This window comes from Ranitomeya variabilis, chromosome 4, assembly GCF_051348905.1.
Source record: "Ranitomeya variabilis isolate aRanVar5 chromosome 4, aRanVar5.hap1, whole genome shotgun sequence".
NCBI lineage: Eukaryota > Metazoa > Chordata > Amphibia > Anura > Dendrobatidae > Ranitomeya > Ranitomeya variabilis.
In genome coordinates, this window is record NC_135235.1 from 307,445,060 (window position 1) to 307,461,182 (window position 16,123).

Consider the following 16,123-nt stretch of genomic DNA (forward strand, 5'->3'; position numbering starts at 1 on the left):
CGCTAGCCCTGCCTATCCTCACCATCAGAGGCAACACTTAATCACTCCTCCAAGGGTAAGCCCAGCCTGTGGCACAATGGGTCCACACTCACCAGCATTACACCCTTACTCCATAAAAGTGCAAAGGGGTAGTGGAAACAAAGACGTCAATCAACCAACATGTCTTTAGTCCTGAATATTTTCTAGACACATACAAGTGGGATTAGAGGCAGACATGTTAGGATGACATGCTGGTAACATTTATATGTGTAGTGTAAAGCAGAAGCTGCTTCCAAAAAAACAGACAAGTGCTTGATGCCAAGCACACAGTCACACGACCATAGTCACGATTCACACTTGTGCACTGCGCTGACTTTATAGCGACGCTCATCCTGTTTTTCAGCTATTATATCTATGCTAGCTTTCTTTTTTTTTATCACCTAAACAATCATCATATAATTCAAAAACCCATAGAAACCTAATATTTTGCACAGCCGATGGTTTGCTACATTGTATCCGGTCTAGACAATCCCCTGTGAGCTAAAGGTATCAGCAGTGCATATATCTGTCCTGAGCCAATATATTGGATTTCATATCTGTGCTGTCAATACTTCATTATTAAAGCGTTCCTGTTGTTTCAAGTAACTTTTCAAAATCTGCTGTCTTCTAAGTGTATGAAGACTAACACCGTTCCTGCATTTTTCACTAGTTTTCTCCACGGCAGTCTCTATTCCTAATTTTCAGTTCTCGTTGACCTAGTGGGTGAACACTAGCTGTGAAGATGCTTCCTGTATGTAAGGGGGAAGAAGAAGAAACCGAGTCAAGAAGAGTTCAATTATATAGTACTTGTTATTAAGGTTTTATTGTTATTACTGTTTTATATAAATTTGCATTTTATACTCATGGTCGGTTTGTGTCTTGGTTTTCCTGGAGGTTATACCTCAAGGCCGCCCCCGGGCATTGAGGAGGATTGTACAGATTAAGATCAGATAAAAAGGGAAGCACTTCCTAGTGAAGGAGAAATGGTGAGAATGTAGTAGGAAACTTCTAACAGTGTGAGGTGGTACAGGTTCAAGGTCAGTGGGTGCACAGGTGGTGAAGTGTCATGTCAGTCTCATGTCTCCCAAACAGCATGAGGGCACATCTGAAGTTTTGAGCAGATCCAGGGGCGGTGCATGGAATAGGACTTAGAAGCTGCTTCGGATTCCATGACTCTTTCTTTCCTAGGTGGAAGAGGCCGGTTGGGTCACAGTGAGAGAAAAGATGGACCTCAGGGATGCTGTAATGCCAGATAGGAAGCTCCTAGAACCTACGGAGTCTGTTGAGGCAGGGGCAGGTCTGGTAGAGCGAAGGCAAGAACTGATAGGATACTGGGCAAAGGGAACATCAACCGGAGCAGACTCTCTCATTCTATATGTCGCAGCAGTATATATCCGAGTTCGAACCTATTGAACCGGATCAAATTTTTCCTGTTATGTGTGCAACGTTATCCTGTCCCATGGACAGGGAGGTAACAAGGGCTGCCTAACGACAAGTCAGAACAAAACACATCCTACAGCACAACACACATGACAGGTTCCTGTTTAGAAGAGGGCTCTCAGGGCTAAGACATTATCAGCCCACATCACCAAGCCCTGTGCCCCCTTTCACATACACAGTGCAAAATGGACTCCTTCTGTTCTTTTTTCTATAGCACACAGAAGCAGCAGCACGGAGGACAATAAATAGCAATATTGAGATGTGTGGCTGTGAATCCTGCAATACTTTTGTTGAAATCTGCAGCTCAATATGTTTGTGTCTGCCTGGTCTCTCATTGTGCTGAGTGCTCCTCACTAATGGTCTCCCTACTGTCTCAGCAGAGTATATTAGGAGGTGTAACCAGACGATTGTGCTAACAGTCTTTCTTGCTTTTTCCTGGGTTGATCTGAACTGTTTTTCAGAGAGGATTGTGAATTCAGGAGGCAGGTAGGAGAGGGAAAAGAGGCTCATACATGGAGAAAGAAGCAGTTTTCTTTGATAAGATATATTACAAAGTTTATTACATTTTTTTGTACTGTATCAATTATGAAGGTACTATGGAATCTGATTGCGTGGGATAAAACGAATCTGAGACCAAAGTTGAGGCAAATAAACTGTATTTAACAAAGCAAAACTAACAGAGACAATCCTGAAATTACAGCAAAGTGCACAGCACAACACGGAAATGTCCAGCAACTATGATAGTGGTGCGCGACCGCTAATACAAGCAACTCCAGTAGTTATATGACACAAGAGTGTGACCGGCACTCCTACGTGGTGGCCCAGAAATAGGCAGACAGGGGAGCCGACACATTTCATGGAAGTCCAGAAATATGCAGGTGGAGCACAACAAGGAGAAGGTTTTTCAAGGTACCTATTTTTGGACTGAAAAGTCCCGCTTTAGTCCAGCACAGCAGCCCGCACAGAGCAGTCCAAGCATTAGTACACAGATAATAGAAATGTCAGAAATTCTTATGTACCACAGCAGAACCAGAAATGTATAGTTCCTCTCTTTAGAAGTTTGGACAAAAGGTAACCACCACCAGGATCAGGAAGCAGCACAGAGGACTGAAGGCAGCTGGAAGTGATGAGGCAGAGCACCTAGTTACGAGCAGTAGGAACTCCAGAAGCCAGCCAGGAGGAAGCTCAGGAGCCAACAGCAACAAGATACTCAGGCAAGGATTATTTCCCGACCCGAACTTAAATAACAGAACTAACAGGAAGTTCAAGGACGGGGCGAAGTACCCGACTCCATCTTGGATGAGGCCAAAACAGGCTCCATAGAACATTCGGAAACCTTACAACTTAGGATTTATGCAAAGTTTGTAGAAATGACAGTGACTATTTAATTGGACATGTCTATCACATAGAAATGTGATTTCAGCCACTGACAACAAGGAGATATCTTAGAAATGATGATTTGAAGCAAGAAGTATTAGAAACTTGCCAAGCTTTTCATTGTACAAGAATTTAAGAGATCCTGTCATGAGGTTTACGCAGTCTTGGGATAGTTTTCATGAAGTCAGTGTATTGGCTGCAGCAGGAGCCCTCACAATGTAATGCACGAGCTGGGGAGATCTCAATAGTAATGAGATATGCTTCCTGTCAATCTCCGCTATTCTACATCACTGGCCTCTGCTACATTGCTACATATATACGTCCTGACATGTCCCGTTTAGCTATATCACTGGAATCTGCTATTTTTCCACGTGTGCAAGCCTCCTGACAGACCGAGCTGTGATGTATCGGTGGGCTCAGCTGGATCACCACAAGTGAATATTCATACTTACACGGCTCTGCCTTATTGCTGGGTTCTGTTACAACACTCAACTCTGCTCCATCTATTTGTGAGTCTCCTGGTCTACTCAGCTCTGCTTTACTGAGGAGTCTACTCTACTCTGCAGGTTTCATCGGCCTTTCAACGCGGATTCTCCAGACTCTAGAGCTACTGTTTCTCCATCTGCCATCCATTCCCTACAACCCTCTGTTCCTTCAGCTGCTATCCAGCCTCACAGGCTTTTTTGCTCCAACTAGTTCACCTTATTGCATCGGCATTTGTCCACGCTACATTTCGTCTGCTCATCCAGACGAGGGGCTTTGAGAATCCACTTCTCTAAACACAGCAGAACGGAAGCTTGCACGCTGTTAAAGGCGGCACACGCGGGGAACGTGGGATGGCGTGATGCAGAGATGTCACCACATCGTCCAGCACCCACTGCTGTACTTCATAAAAGAGGAGACAAGGAGCAGGGAGAGGGCTGGGAACCAGGATTAGGTGGGGAAAAGCTTTTGTTTTTATTTCTCTTATTTTACTTTGCCAATAAATGTGGGCTTTAACAATAGGGGCTGGCTGTGTGGACATTCTGAGGGGCTGTCTGTTAAAACATAAGGTAGGCTGGATGTGGGGACATTATGAGAGGCTGGACGTGGGGACATTGAGGGTCTGGATGTGGCGAAAGTGAGGGGCTGGCTGTGGGGACATTACAAGAGGGGCTGGATTTAGGGACATTATCAGAGGCTGGACGTGGGGACAGTGAGGGGTTGGATGTGGGAACATTATGAGAGGCTGGACATGGGGACATTGAGGGGCTGGATGTGGGGACATTGAGGGGCTGGACATGGGGACATTGAGGGGCTGGACGTGGGGAAAGTGAGGGGCTGGATGTGGGGACATTACAAGAAAGGGCTGGATGTGGGGACATTACAAGAAGAGGCTGGATGTGGGGACATTACAAGAAGGGGCTGGATGTGGGGACATTACAAGAAGAGGCTGGATGTGGGGACATTACAAGAAGGAGCTGGATGTGGGGACATTACAAGAAGGAGCTGGATGTGGGGACATTACAAGAAGAGGCTGGATGAGGGGACATTACAAGAAGGAGCTGGATGTGGGGACATTACAAGAAGGAGCTGGATGTGGGGACATTACAAGAAAGGGCTGATGTGGGGACATTATGAGGCTGAACATGGGGACACAGAGGCTGGACGTGGGGACAGTGAGGGGCTGGATGTGAGGAAAGTGAGGGTCTGGCTATGGGGACATTACAAGGGGCTGGCTGTGGGGACATTGAGTAGCTGGCTGTGGGGGCATTAAAAGAGGAAAAAAAACCCATAAGAGGAAAAAAAAAAAAAAATCAAGACAAAAAACCATTACACATCCTGTGTGAACAGAGGCCACAGTATACAGAGCCATCTAGGGCCCAGCTGCACCCTGAAAAAATGACGTGTGGCCTCTGTTCACACAGGATGCATGATAGCAATGGCTGGCACGCTATATGGCGTTACTAATAGGCCTGAGCCATATGCTTTGTATTTCTGTGTGAACATGCCACATACAGATCATTTTTGCGCAGGTGTGCCAGGCGGCCAAATCCTGATTGTAGGCTGGCTTGCAGTATTGGTATTATTGCACCTGTGCATTTGTCATCCACCATCTTAACTTGGGTCCGCTGCACTTTGGTTAGTGTAATTGGTTGGAGGCCTCAGACAGGTAAGCATCTCTGCCTGTGTAATGGTTTTTTGGCATTACAAGAGGGACTGGGGGACATCATATATGGGAGACTGGGGGACATCATACTGTAAATAGAGGGATATGGAATTTTTTGTGTTTTGCTACCTCACGATTTGGAATTTCACTGCTTTTTTTAGGGTTTGCATCAGTTTATGTAAAGAACATGCCTACAACTGTGAAAATTTGGTTTTCATTTTCTTGTGACGCAAACAACAAACAGGACAAAATAACTGCAAACTCAGTGTGCATAACTATTCACCCCTCTAAAGTCAGTACTTTGTAGAGCCTACCTTTGCGGCAATTACAGCTGCAAGTCGCTTAGGATAAGTCTAAATGAGCTTTCCATATCGTCATTGGGATTTTTGCCTATTCCTCAAGGCAAAACTGCTCCAGTTCCTTCAAGGTGTTGTCCACTACTGGGACAAACCCTTTTCATTCTTCACTCTTGGTTTCAATAAAATAAAAAGGTGTATGCTCACTTCCCGTGCCAGCGCAGTTCCTGCAGTGTTGGTACTTGCGTTCCCGGGGCTCTCGTGCGACTGTATGACATGGGGTGCCCGGCGCCCAATCAACGCTGTGGCTGATATCGGACTTCCTTTACATGTTCAATTTTACATTAGGCGGGGACAGTGATGCCAGCGCTGATTGGGCACCAGGCACCCCATGTCATACAGTCACACGAGAGCACCGGGACCGCAAGTATCGACACAGCAGGAACGGCACTGGCACGGGAGGTGAGTATACGCCTTTTTATTTTATCGGGGCCAAGTGTGGGGAATGAGAAGGTTGTTCTAGTAGTGGACAAAGCCTTTAAAGTTAGATGGTTACCTTCCTGAACAGCAATCTTCAAGTCTGACCACAGATTCTCAATTGGATTAAGGTCTGGGCTTTGACTAAGTCCACTCCAAAACATTTACACATTTGCTGCCACCTGCATGTTTCACTGTCGGGATGGTGTTCTCGGGGTGAAAAGCTGTGTTGGTTTGGCATCAGACATAGTGTAGCGCCCCCACACTGCCGCAGGGCCGAGGGGTACCCGGTACCGGGCCTCTGAGTCTCTGCTCTGGGGTTGTCATGGTGGCTAGACCCGGTCCGGGACCCTGCTGAGGGGCGTACAATAATAGATGTGAATGGTGGTGGTAGTGCGGTGCAGTAAATAACGAGGACACCAGGTTGCAGTCTCTTTACCTCTTTACTGAAGGCTTCAGGGTCCTCAGTCCAGAATACGGTTAACCAGGCTGCGCAAGTCCGGCCGGTCCGATGGCAGGTGGAAATCTGTGCCTACCTTCCTGCGCTTGTGTGTTGTGGTCCTCCCCTGCTGTGCTTACGGGATAGTACCCACAACTGTTGTGTCTGTTTCTCGTGTTCCCTCACAACTCGATTCTGATGTTCTCCCTATACGTCCCCCTGATCTTACGGTTAGGACGCACCCGTATGACGGGGAGGCTCGGAGCTCTTCCGGGACTCCAGCGTCGCCCCACTCCTGTTGTTACCTCCCTGTGTCTTCCTGGGTCTGGGTGAGACAGCCCGCCTGTAACTGACTGTCCTGCCGTAGGTTTGAAGTTTGGCTTGGAGCTCTATACTTCCTCGGCGTTCCGGCCACCGGTTATGCGCCTCAATAGGATGTTGCCTCGTCTTACAGCACGACTCCTACTGGTATTCTCCTTGTTGCGTTGATCTCGTTTCTCACTCAGCACAATATATCTCGCTTCTTATCCTTTCTTGGGCACCGCCGCTATCTAGTGCAGGCGCGGTCCCGTAACGTTCTCTCTGTTCACTAGGCCTCTGTCAGGATCCCACCCCTGACAGGGACCCCTCTGAATCTTCCCCTACAACACCCTCTGCCACAAGGTGTTGCCTGGTTCCAACCCAGTCAGCTTTCTGACTAACTTCCTGCCTAACCCCCAGTTTTACCAGATTGTGAGGAGTGGCCTAATAAATAGAACCCTTAGCTCCCCCTGGAGGCCAGACTGTGAAATGTATTGGTGTCTGTGATACCTGGTCAGATGAACTCCTTCAGTGCCATCAGACGTACCATAGCCCCCCTTAGCGGCGGAGCCACAGTACTGCAACGACCAGGACTCTGGGGCGCTGCAATAGCGTTTACTTTGGTGGCCAAAAAGTTACATTTTGGTCTCATCTGACCACAGCACCTTCCTCCATACATTTGAGGAGTCTCCCACATGACTTTTGGCAAACTCAAAACGAGCCTTACAAGTTTTGTCTGTAAGTAAAGGCTTTTTTCTGCCCACTCTTCCATAAAAGGCCACCTCTACGGAGTGTATGGCTTATTGTGGTCGTATGGACAGATTTTCCAGTCTCTGCCGGTGGTACTCTGCATCTCCTTCAGGGTTACCTTTGGTCTCTGTGCTGCCTCTCTCATTAATGCCATCTTTGCCTAGGCTGGGAGTTTTGGTGGAAGGCCCTTTCTCGGCAGGTTTGTTGTGGTACCATGCTCTTTCCATTTGATGAAAATGGATTTGATGGTGCTCGGTAGATCATCAGAGATTGGGATTTTTTTTTTTTATAACCCAACCCTAAATTGTGCTTCTCCCCAACTTTCTCCCTGACTTGTTTGGAGATCTCCTCGGTCTTCATGGTGGTGTTTGGTTAGTGGTGCCTTTTGTTTAATGGTGTTGCAGCCTCTGTGGCCTTTCAGAAAAGGTGACACTTAGACTGCACACAGGTGGACGTCCTTTCACTAAGCATGTGACTTATGAAGGTAATTGATTGCACCAGAAATTTTTAGGGGCTTCATAGCAAAAGGGGTGAATACATATACACATGCCAATTTTTAGTTATTTGACCCATAAATTTATTTTTCTTACTTCACTTCATCAACTTAAGACTATTTAGTGCTGATGTATCACACACAAATCGGATTACAAAAATATTTACACACAAGTTGTAATGTAACAAAATAGGTAAAAAGCCAAGGAGGTGAATACTTTCGCAAGCCACTGTATACATGTACTGATGGTGGTTCTGTTGCTGTATTTATTTACTGATGATGGTTCTCGTGATGTAGTCACCACTGATTATACAGATTCTACTGATGGAAATTCTGGTGATGCATAAATGTAATGATAGTGGTTCTGGCGATGCATTTATCTACTGATGGTTGTTCTAGTGACCTATTTATTGATGATGGTTCTGGTGCCGTATTTATGTACAATTGATGGCTTTGGTGTTCTATTCATGTACTGATGATGAGTTTGGCTTTGTATTCATGTACTAATGATGGTTCTGGGGAAGAAAACATCACCAGATCAACCATCACCACATGAATACGTCACCAGAACCACCATCTGTACAGGAACACAGCACCAGAACCATGCAAACTGTATTTGTCGGATGTGTACATGATGGACGAAAAAGCCATCAGACGCAGTGGTGTACTGCCAATGGCGGCAGGCCAAGACACTGCTATGGGGCCCATGAGCCAGGGGGTCCGATTTCAGTGCCCACCGGACCCCCCCTCCATCCATCAGCACAGAATGACAGAGGTGGAAGTGTTTGCTGATGGCTGGAGGGAGTTCCGGCCATCAGAGAGAGCAATGATGATGGAGGAGTCAGCGTCAGCAGATGCTTCCATCCCCATCATTCTTCCTCGGTGTCTGAAATGTCAGAGCAGCTGGAGCGATGACGTAATTACAGTGCGCCCACTGTTCTGACATGTCCGCTGCTTCACACCACACGCTCAGCAGACCGGAGAGCATCAGGTGGAATGAGGAGAGGTATTTATTTTTTTAAGTCAGTGACTGGTGGCCTTAACAGCTTATGAAGTATCATGGCGAGTGCATTATATTGTATGGAGGATCATGGCGAGTGCATTATATTGTATGGAGGAGCATGTGGGGTGCATTATATTGTATGGAGGACCATGGCGAGTGCATTATATTGTATGGGGGCCATGGGGAGAGCATTATATTGTATGGAGGACTATGGGGAGTGCATTATATTGTATGGAGGAGCATGTGGGGTGCATTATATTGTATGGAGGACCATGGGGAGTGCATTATATTGTATGGAGGAGCATGAGGGGTGAATTATATTGTATGGAGGACCATGGCGAGTGCATTATATTGTGTGGAGGACTATGGGGAGTGCATTATATTGTAGGGAGGAGCATGTGGGGTGCATTATAATGTATGGAGGACCATGAGGTGCATTATATTGTATGGAGGAGCATGTGGGATGCATTATATTGTATGGAGGACCATGGGGAGTGCATTATATTGTATGGAGGACAATGGGGAATGCATTATATTGTATGGAGGAACATGGCGAGTGCATTATATTGCATGGAGGAGCATGGGGAGTGCATTATATTGTATAGAGGAGCATGGGGAAGTGCATTATATTGTATGGAGGAGCATATGGGGTGCATTATATTGTATGGAGGACCATGGGGAGTGCATTATATTGTATGGAGGACCATGGCGAGTCATTATATTGTATTGAGGACCATGGGAAGTGCATTATATTGTATGTAGGAGCATGGGGAGTGCATTATAGTGTATGGAGGACCATGGCGAATGCATTATATTGTATGGAGGACCATGGCGAGTGCATTATATTGTATGGAGGACCATGGCGAGTGCATTATATTGTATGGAGGACCATGGTGAATGCATTATATTGTATGGAGGACCATGGGAAGTGCATTATATTGTATGGAGGCGCATATGGGGTGCATTATATTGCATGGAGGACCATGGCGAGTGCATTATATTGTATGGAGCATGGGAAGTGCATTATATTGTATGGAGGACCATGGGGAGTGCATTATATTGTATAGAGCAGTGTTTTTCAACCAGTGTGCCGCGGCACACTAGTGTGCCGCGACACATGGTCGGGTGTGCCGCGGGGAACGGGAGTCAGCTGTTCTCTGTGCCGACTGTCAAGCTGACAGCCGGCACAGAGAAGCTGCAGCGCGCCGGCTCCCGGAGATCAATTGTACTCGCAGACATCTACCAGCTGCGAGTACAATTGAGGCTCTGACTGCCGGGTCAGAGCGACGCCAGCAGCGTGATCAAGTCATGTGATCACGCTGCTGACGTCACTATCCGGCGCGCAGGAGAAAGAAGAGACTTGGTGGTAAGTGCTCCTGTGCTGTGGAGCTGAAGACACCGAAGATTCAGCGTGGGGTGGGTTTATGGGGAGTATGTGGGGGGATTTATTAAGTGTGTGGGGGGATTTATTAAGTGTGGGGGGATTTATTCAGTGTGGGGGGGGGATTTATTCAGTGTGTGGGGGGATTTATTCAGTGTGTGGGGGGATTTATTCAGTGTGTACGTGGGGGGGGCTGGAATTTATTTAGCATGTGTGGGGCAGGGTGCATTTATTCTGTGGAAGGGGATGGATTTATTCTATCGGAAGGGCAGTGGATATATTCTGTGGGGGTGAGTGGGGAGATTGGGGTGGACACAGTAGCGAGGGGAAAAATGTGTGCCGACAGTACTGGGAGCAACGGTGATGGGATGTGTGAGGACAGTATGGGGAGTCGGGGGAATGTGTGAGGAAGGAATGTGTGAGGAGGAAATATGGAGAGAGCAAAGGGGTATGTTAGCAGGGGGGGGATGTACAGGAGGAGGCTATTAGAAATGTGTGCAGACAGTACTGGGAGCAACGGTGATGGGATGTGTGAGGACAGTATGGGGAGTCGGGGGAATGTGTGAGGGGGGAATGTGTGAGGAGGAAATATGGAGAGAGCAAAGGGGTATGTTAGCAGGGGGGGGATGTACAGGAGGAGGCTATTAGAAATGTGTGCAGACAGTATGGGGGGATGAAAGTGTGAGTGGACACATAATAGATACTGAGTAGTGTGAGGGTAACAGCCAGGAGGAGACAGTATGCCAAGTAGGAGGAGTGTAATGAAGGGGCACAGTAGAGAGACTGGGCTCTCTATGAGGGACACCGTATGAGAAGGCAGTGTGAAGTATGGAAAAGAGAGAGAGGGTAGTGTGGATGGCATGTACCATAAGAGGGACAGTGAGGGTCATATTATGTGCTGGGAATAAAGTGAGGGGCAATTATTTACTCAGAGGCTCAGCCTAGGGCAGATATTGTTATTCCGGAGCATTATAATAACACTGCTATCTTTAAGGGTGTTGTGTCGGGATGTGCTGCAGAAGACAGGAGAAGATGGAAGTCTGCAGAAACGAGCTCTGCCGGTGGATGAGAAGAGTCATCATGGCATCTGGACAAGGTGAAGATGAAAAGAAAGAGGCGACTCCACAAACAACGTCATCTATCAGGTACCTGGATGTAAATGTGTTTTTTTTGTGATACTAATTCTCATTTTTATTTGTTAGGAACATTAAAGGGGATGTCCAAGGTTGTGATGAGTCTGCAGTCATACTATGTGACTGCAGACTTCTGAATTCTCACAGTGCACACTGCTATCATAATTCTCTGATGTTGGTGATTTACATACATGCGGTCACGTGCTGACTAGACATGTGTGGCCTCATTCAATGAAAATGAATTGACTGAGGCCGGACACGTCTAGTTAGAATGTGACCAGAAGTATCCAAATCACATACTTGTGCTGTCATGACCGTCCACTCTGGCCACCGGCAAGGGAGAATCCTGAAAGTGTGCAGTGCTTGCGCTGTGAGAATTCAGAAGCCTGCAGTCACATAGAATGACTGCAGACTTTCATCTCAAACCTGGACGCACCATTTTGTGCCATTTTGGTTGGTGGTGTGCCTCGGGATTTTTTAAGTATAAAAAATGTGCCGCGGCTCAAAAAAGGTTGAAAATCACTGGTATAGAGGACCATGGGGAGTGCATTATATTGTATGGAGGACCATGGGGAGTGCATTATATTGTATGGAGGACCATGGGGAGTGCATTATATTCTATGGAGGACCATGGCGAGTGCATTATATTGTATGGAGGCGCATATGGGGTGCATTATATTGCATGGAGGACCATGGCGAGTGCATTATATTGTATGGAGCATGGGAAGTGCATTATATTGTATGGAGGACCATGGGGAGTGCATTATATTGTATAGAGGACCATGGGGAGTGCATTATATTGTATGGAGGACCATGGGGAGTGCATTATATTGTATGGAGGACCATGGGGAGTGCATTATATTCTATGGAGGACCATGGCGAGTGCATTATATTGTATGGAGGACCATGGGGAGTGCATTATATTGTATGGAGGACCATGGGGAGTGCATTATATTCTATGGAGGACCATGGCGAGTGCATTATATTGTATGGAGGCGCATATGGGGTGCATTATATTGCATGGAGGACCATGGCGAGTGCATTATATTGTATGGAGCATGGGAAGTGCATTATATTGTATGGAGGACCATGGGGAGTGCATTATATTGTATAGAGGACCATGGGGAGTGCATTATATTGTATGGAGGACCATGGGGAGTGCATTATATTGTATGGAGGAGCATGGCGAGAGCATTATATTGTATGGAGGAGCATGGGGAGTGCATTATATTGTATGGAGGAGCATGGCGAGTGCATTATATTGTATGGAGCATGGGAAGTGCATTATATTGTATGGAGGACCATGGCGAGTGCATTATATTGTATGGAGGCGCATATGGGGTGCATTATATTGTATGGAGGACCATGGCGAGTGCATTATATTGTATGGAGCATGGGAAGTGCATTATATTGTATGGAGGACCATGGGGAGTGCATTATATTGTATAGAGGACCATGGGGAGTGCATTATATTGTATGGAGGACCATGGGGAGTGCATTATATTGTATGGAGGAGCATGGCGAGAGCATTATATTGTATGGAGGAGCATGGGGAGTGCATTATATTGTATGGAGGAGCATGGCGAGTGCATTATATTGTATGGAGCATGGGAAGTGCATTATATTGTATGGAGGACCATGGCGAGTGCATTATATTGTATGGAGGCGCATATGGGGTGCATTATATTGCATGGAGGACCATGGCGAGTGCATTATATTGTATGGAGCATGGGAAGTGCATTATATTGTATAGAGGACCATGGGGAGTGCATTATATTGTATAGAGGACCATGGGGAGTGCATTATATTGTATGGAGGACCATGGGGAGTGCATTATATTCTATGGAGGACCATGGGGAGTGCATTATATTGTATGGAGGACCATGGGGAGTGCATTATATTGTATGGAGGAGCATGGCGAGAGCATTATATTGTATGGAGGAGCATGGGGAGTGCATTATATTGTATGGAGGAGCATGGCGAGTGCATTATATTGTATGGAGCATGGGAAGTGCATTATATTGTATGGAGGACCATGGGGAGTGCATTATATTGTATGGAGGACCATGGGGAGTGCATTATATTGTATGGAGGACCATGGGGAGTGCATTATATTGTATGGAGGACCATGGGGAGTGCATTATATTGTATGGAGGACCATGGGGAGTGCATTATATTGTATGGAGGCGCATATGGGGTGCATTATATTGTATGGAGGACCATGGGGAGTGCATTATATTGTATGGAGGCGCATATGGGGTGCATTATATTGCATGGAGGACCATGGGGAGTACATTATATTTTATGGAGCATGGGAAGTGCATTATATTGTATGGAGGACCATGGGGAGTGCGGTATAGTCTATGGAGGACCATGGGGAGTGCATTATATTGTATGGAGGAGCATGGGGAGTGCGGTATAGTCTATGGAGGACCATGGGGAGTGCATTATATTGTATGGAGGAGCATGGGGAGTGCGGTATAGTCTATGGAGGACCACTTGGGGTGCATTATACCAGATATTACAGCATAGTGGAGGGGATTTTACGAAATCCCATCTCCACTATGGTACAAACATGCAGGCTGCAGACCTGTGTACACGCACATGCGGCGCATCTTTCTAGACCACAGCATGATTATGTATCTCGTGGAGACGCTCAGTCTCAGCAAGATAACACAGTCTATGTATAGGATGCGGTGATTCCACGTGTTCAATGATCACAGGCGTAATCACCGGGTGTACTAAAGGGGGCGGCGCTTTGGGCAGAGTGGGGCCACTGACTGCGATGACAGTGAGACCTCCGGTGTTCTCGTCCCTGCACGGTGCCGGGACACACAGGTGACTCCCAGGTCAGCACCGTACAGTACAGCCCCGTGCTCCCGCCACAGCCGCAGGATACCGAGTCCTCTCACCGGGGACAACCCGACCTCGCAGCGCTTCACGTGTGACAGAACCAAGAGAGGGCGCGGCCATGACAGCTCCGCAGCCCCGCACCCTGATTGGTCAACGGCTCAACTTTGGCCCCGCCTCTTCTCCGCCTCTCCTGCCTTACTATCCAATCATTACCGCCTCGATAACCTTCTCCTACTGCGATTGGTTCAAACGGGCCAACTCCGTTCTTCATCAACCAATCCCAACATTTGTTTAGGGGTTGAATGGGCGTACCCAGCCTTAGCCAATCCAGTTCTTTCATGAGGGCGTGGATGTAGTGCACTATAGCGAGGGCGTAGCTTGTGGAGTTAACACTGTCAGTGACGTAAATCTGCCGGCTCCTCCTCGGCAGGGGTGGGGTCAGAAACCTCAGACGTTGATTGGTCCTTAGAGCACTCAATCAACCTGATTGGCGTGACGGCTCAGTAGCCTCATGGTAGAGGTGGGCGTGGCTGGGACACTGAGGGTTCCGCCCATCTGGTCCGGCCGCGGGAGCGCGCTTTGGTTGTTACCGGTGGCGAGGAGGAGAGGATGTGGCGCGCGGAGGGGAAATGGCTGCCGAGAACAAGCCGGAAGGTAAAGAGCGCGGCACGGTACACTTTCTGTGGGCATGACTGTGCTTTCCGAGGCCGGGGGGATGTGGAAAGGGGGAGGGGATATGTGCGTGTGTGAGTTGAAGGAGACAGGCGGGTGTGAGAGGTGAGGAGAGAGGAGCGAGAGGCGGTTGGGAGGAGAAGGGGAGGGCTGTGTGTGAGGAGGCAGAGGCAGCAGCAGGAGGAGTGGGCACACTTTCCTGACACCGCTCCCCTCACACTTGGACACATTGAGGAGAAGGAGGCTGTCACCCCCCCATGACACTACAAGCACGGGGTCTCCAGCCCAGGCAGAGGGGGGCTGCCCACACATTGGGGTGATAGCCTCCTGGGTCAGACAGGGGTCAGCTCTTGACGTCCTCTCTTCTCCCTGTCGTCTTCAGGGGTCTGCCAGCACCGGGGGGAGACGTAGCCCACCTCCGGCACATCATTGGCTGCCTCCATCCAAGCTTCGTCTTCCTCTTCTTTTTTCCCTTGCGCCCCAAAACTTCTTCCCATTTTTGGACCCATATGTATGACATTGCCTATAGTTACCCCTGAGCATCTCGGAGACCCCCGCCTCCTTCCCCCCAATCTCTTCCTTCCCGTCTCCTCACCAGCCCCCTTCCCGTCTCCACACCAGCCGCCTTCCCGTCTCCTCACCTGATTTACCTGCGCTCCTTGTTGGGCTTGTCTAACACAAGGGGAGGGGGGTCCCTGGCATGTTTTCTCGTCTGGTGCCTACAATTGGGGTATTGGCTCCTTGGACGACCATCATCATCCTCATCATCATCGTCGCCACGTCGTCCTCGTCATGTCGATGAATAACCTGCTGGAAGGACCTTTAAGCAACCAGAGCCGGCGGCCGACACCTGGAAAGTATGGTAAATGGTCACACACTGCTCCGCTCAGGGCATGAGGATGATGGGGGTTGTATTGATCGGTTGTATTTGTGGGCTCTGCTAATAATACATAGTTGCTCATCCCTGGCAGGGAGGGGAGGAGGTGGGGGGTGTCAGGGGCTTAGATCAGGCGCAGCAGTCTCCGCTAATCCAGCAAACTTTCCACAAAAAGAGCATCAAGTTTACTACACGCTGCAAAACAGCAGCACATGGCACCTCCAGACTGCTGTGATTTACTGTGGAATATTCCTGAACTCCTCCGCTCCGACCAGCGCTCCTCGTCTACTCTCACATCCCATACTTAGAAAATTACATTCCTTTTTTTTTTAAATTCCCATCGCAGTAAAGCGAGCGCCTGCCCCTCGGTATCATCTATAGGTGAACAGCCTTTATAGAAAAATAGATAAACCAGCTCCCGTCCTCCCCGCGTTCTTCCAACTCTTCTTTCTTTTCCTTCATAGG

At 48.0% G+C, this 16,123-nt stretch overlaps 1 protein-coding gene across 7 annotated transcripts in view; it reads left to right on the forward strand.

Moving 5' to 3' along the window:
- The first annotated feature begins 14,604 nt into the window (after positions 1 to 14,604).
- CAMTA1 (calmodulin binding transcription activator 1) overlaps positions 14,605 to 16,123 on the forward strand; it is a 2,053,806-nt gene continuing 2,052,287 nt past the window's right edge. For 5 of the 7 annotated variants that reach the window (XM_077250395.1, XM_077250400.1, XM_077250401.1 and 2 more), the window contains exon 1: positions 14,915 to 15,643. In XM_077250395.1, the coding sequence (XP_077106510.1) occupies positions 15,574 to 15,643 (70 nt within the window). In that variant the 5' untranslated portion in view covers positions 14,915 to 15,573. Of the gene's footprint in view, positions 14,764 to 14,914; positions 15,644 to 16,123 lie in introns of those variants that run through there. The other 2 variants (XM_077250396.1, XM_077250399.1) reach the window with 1 other exon arrangement.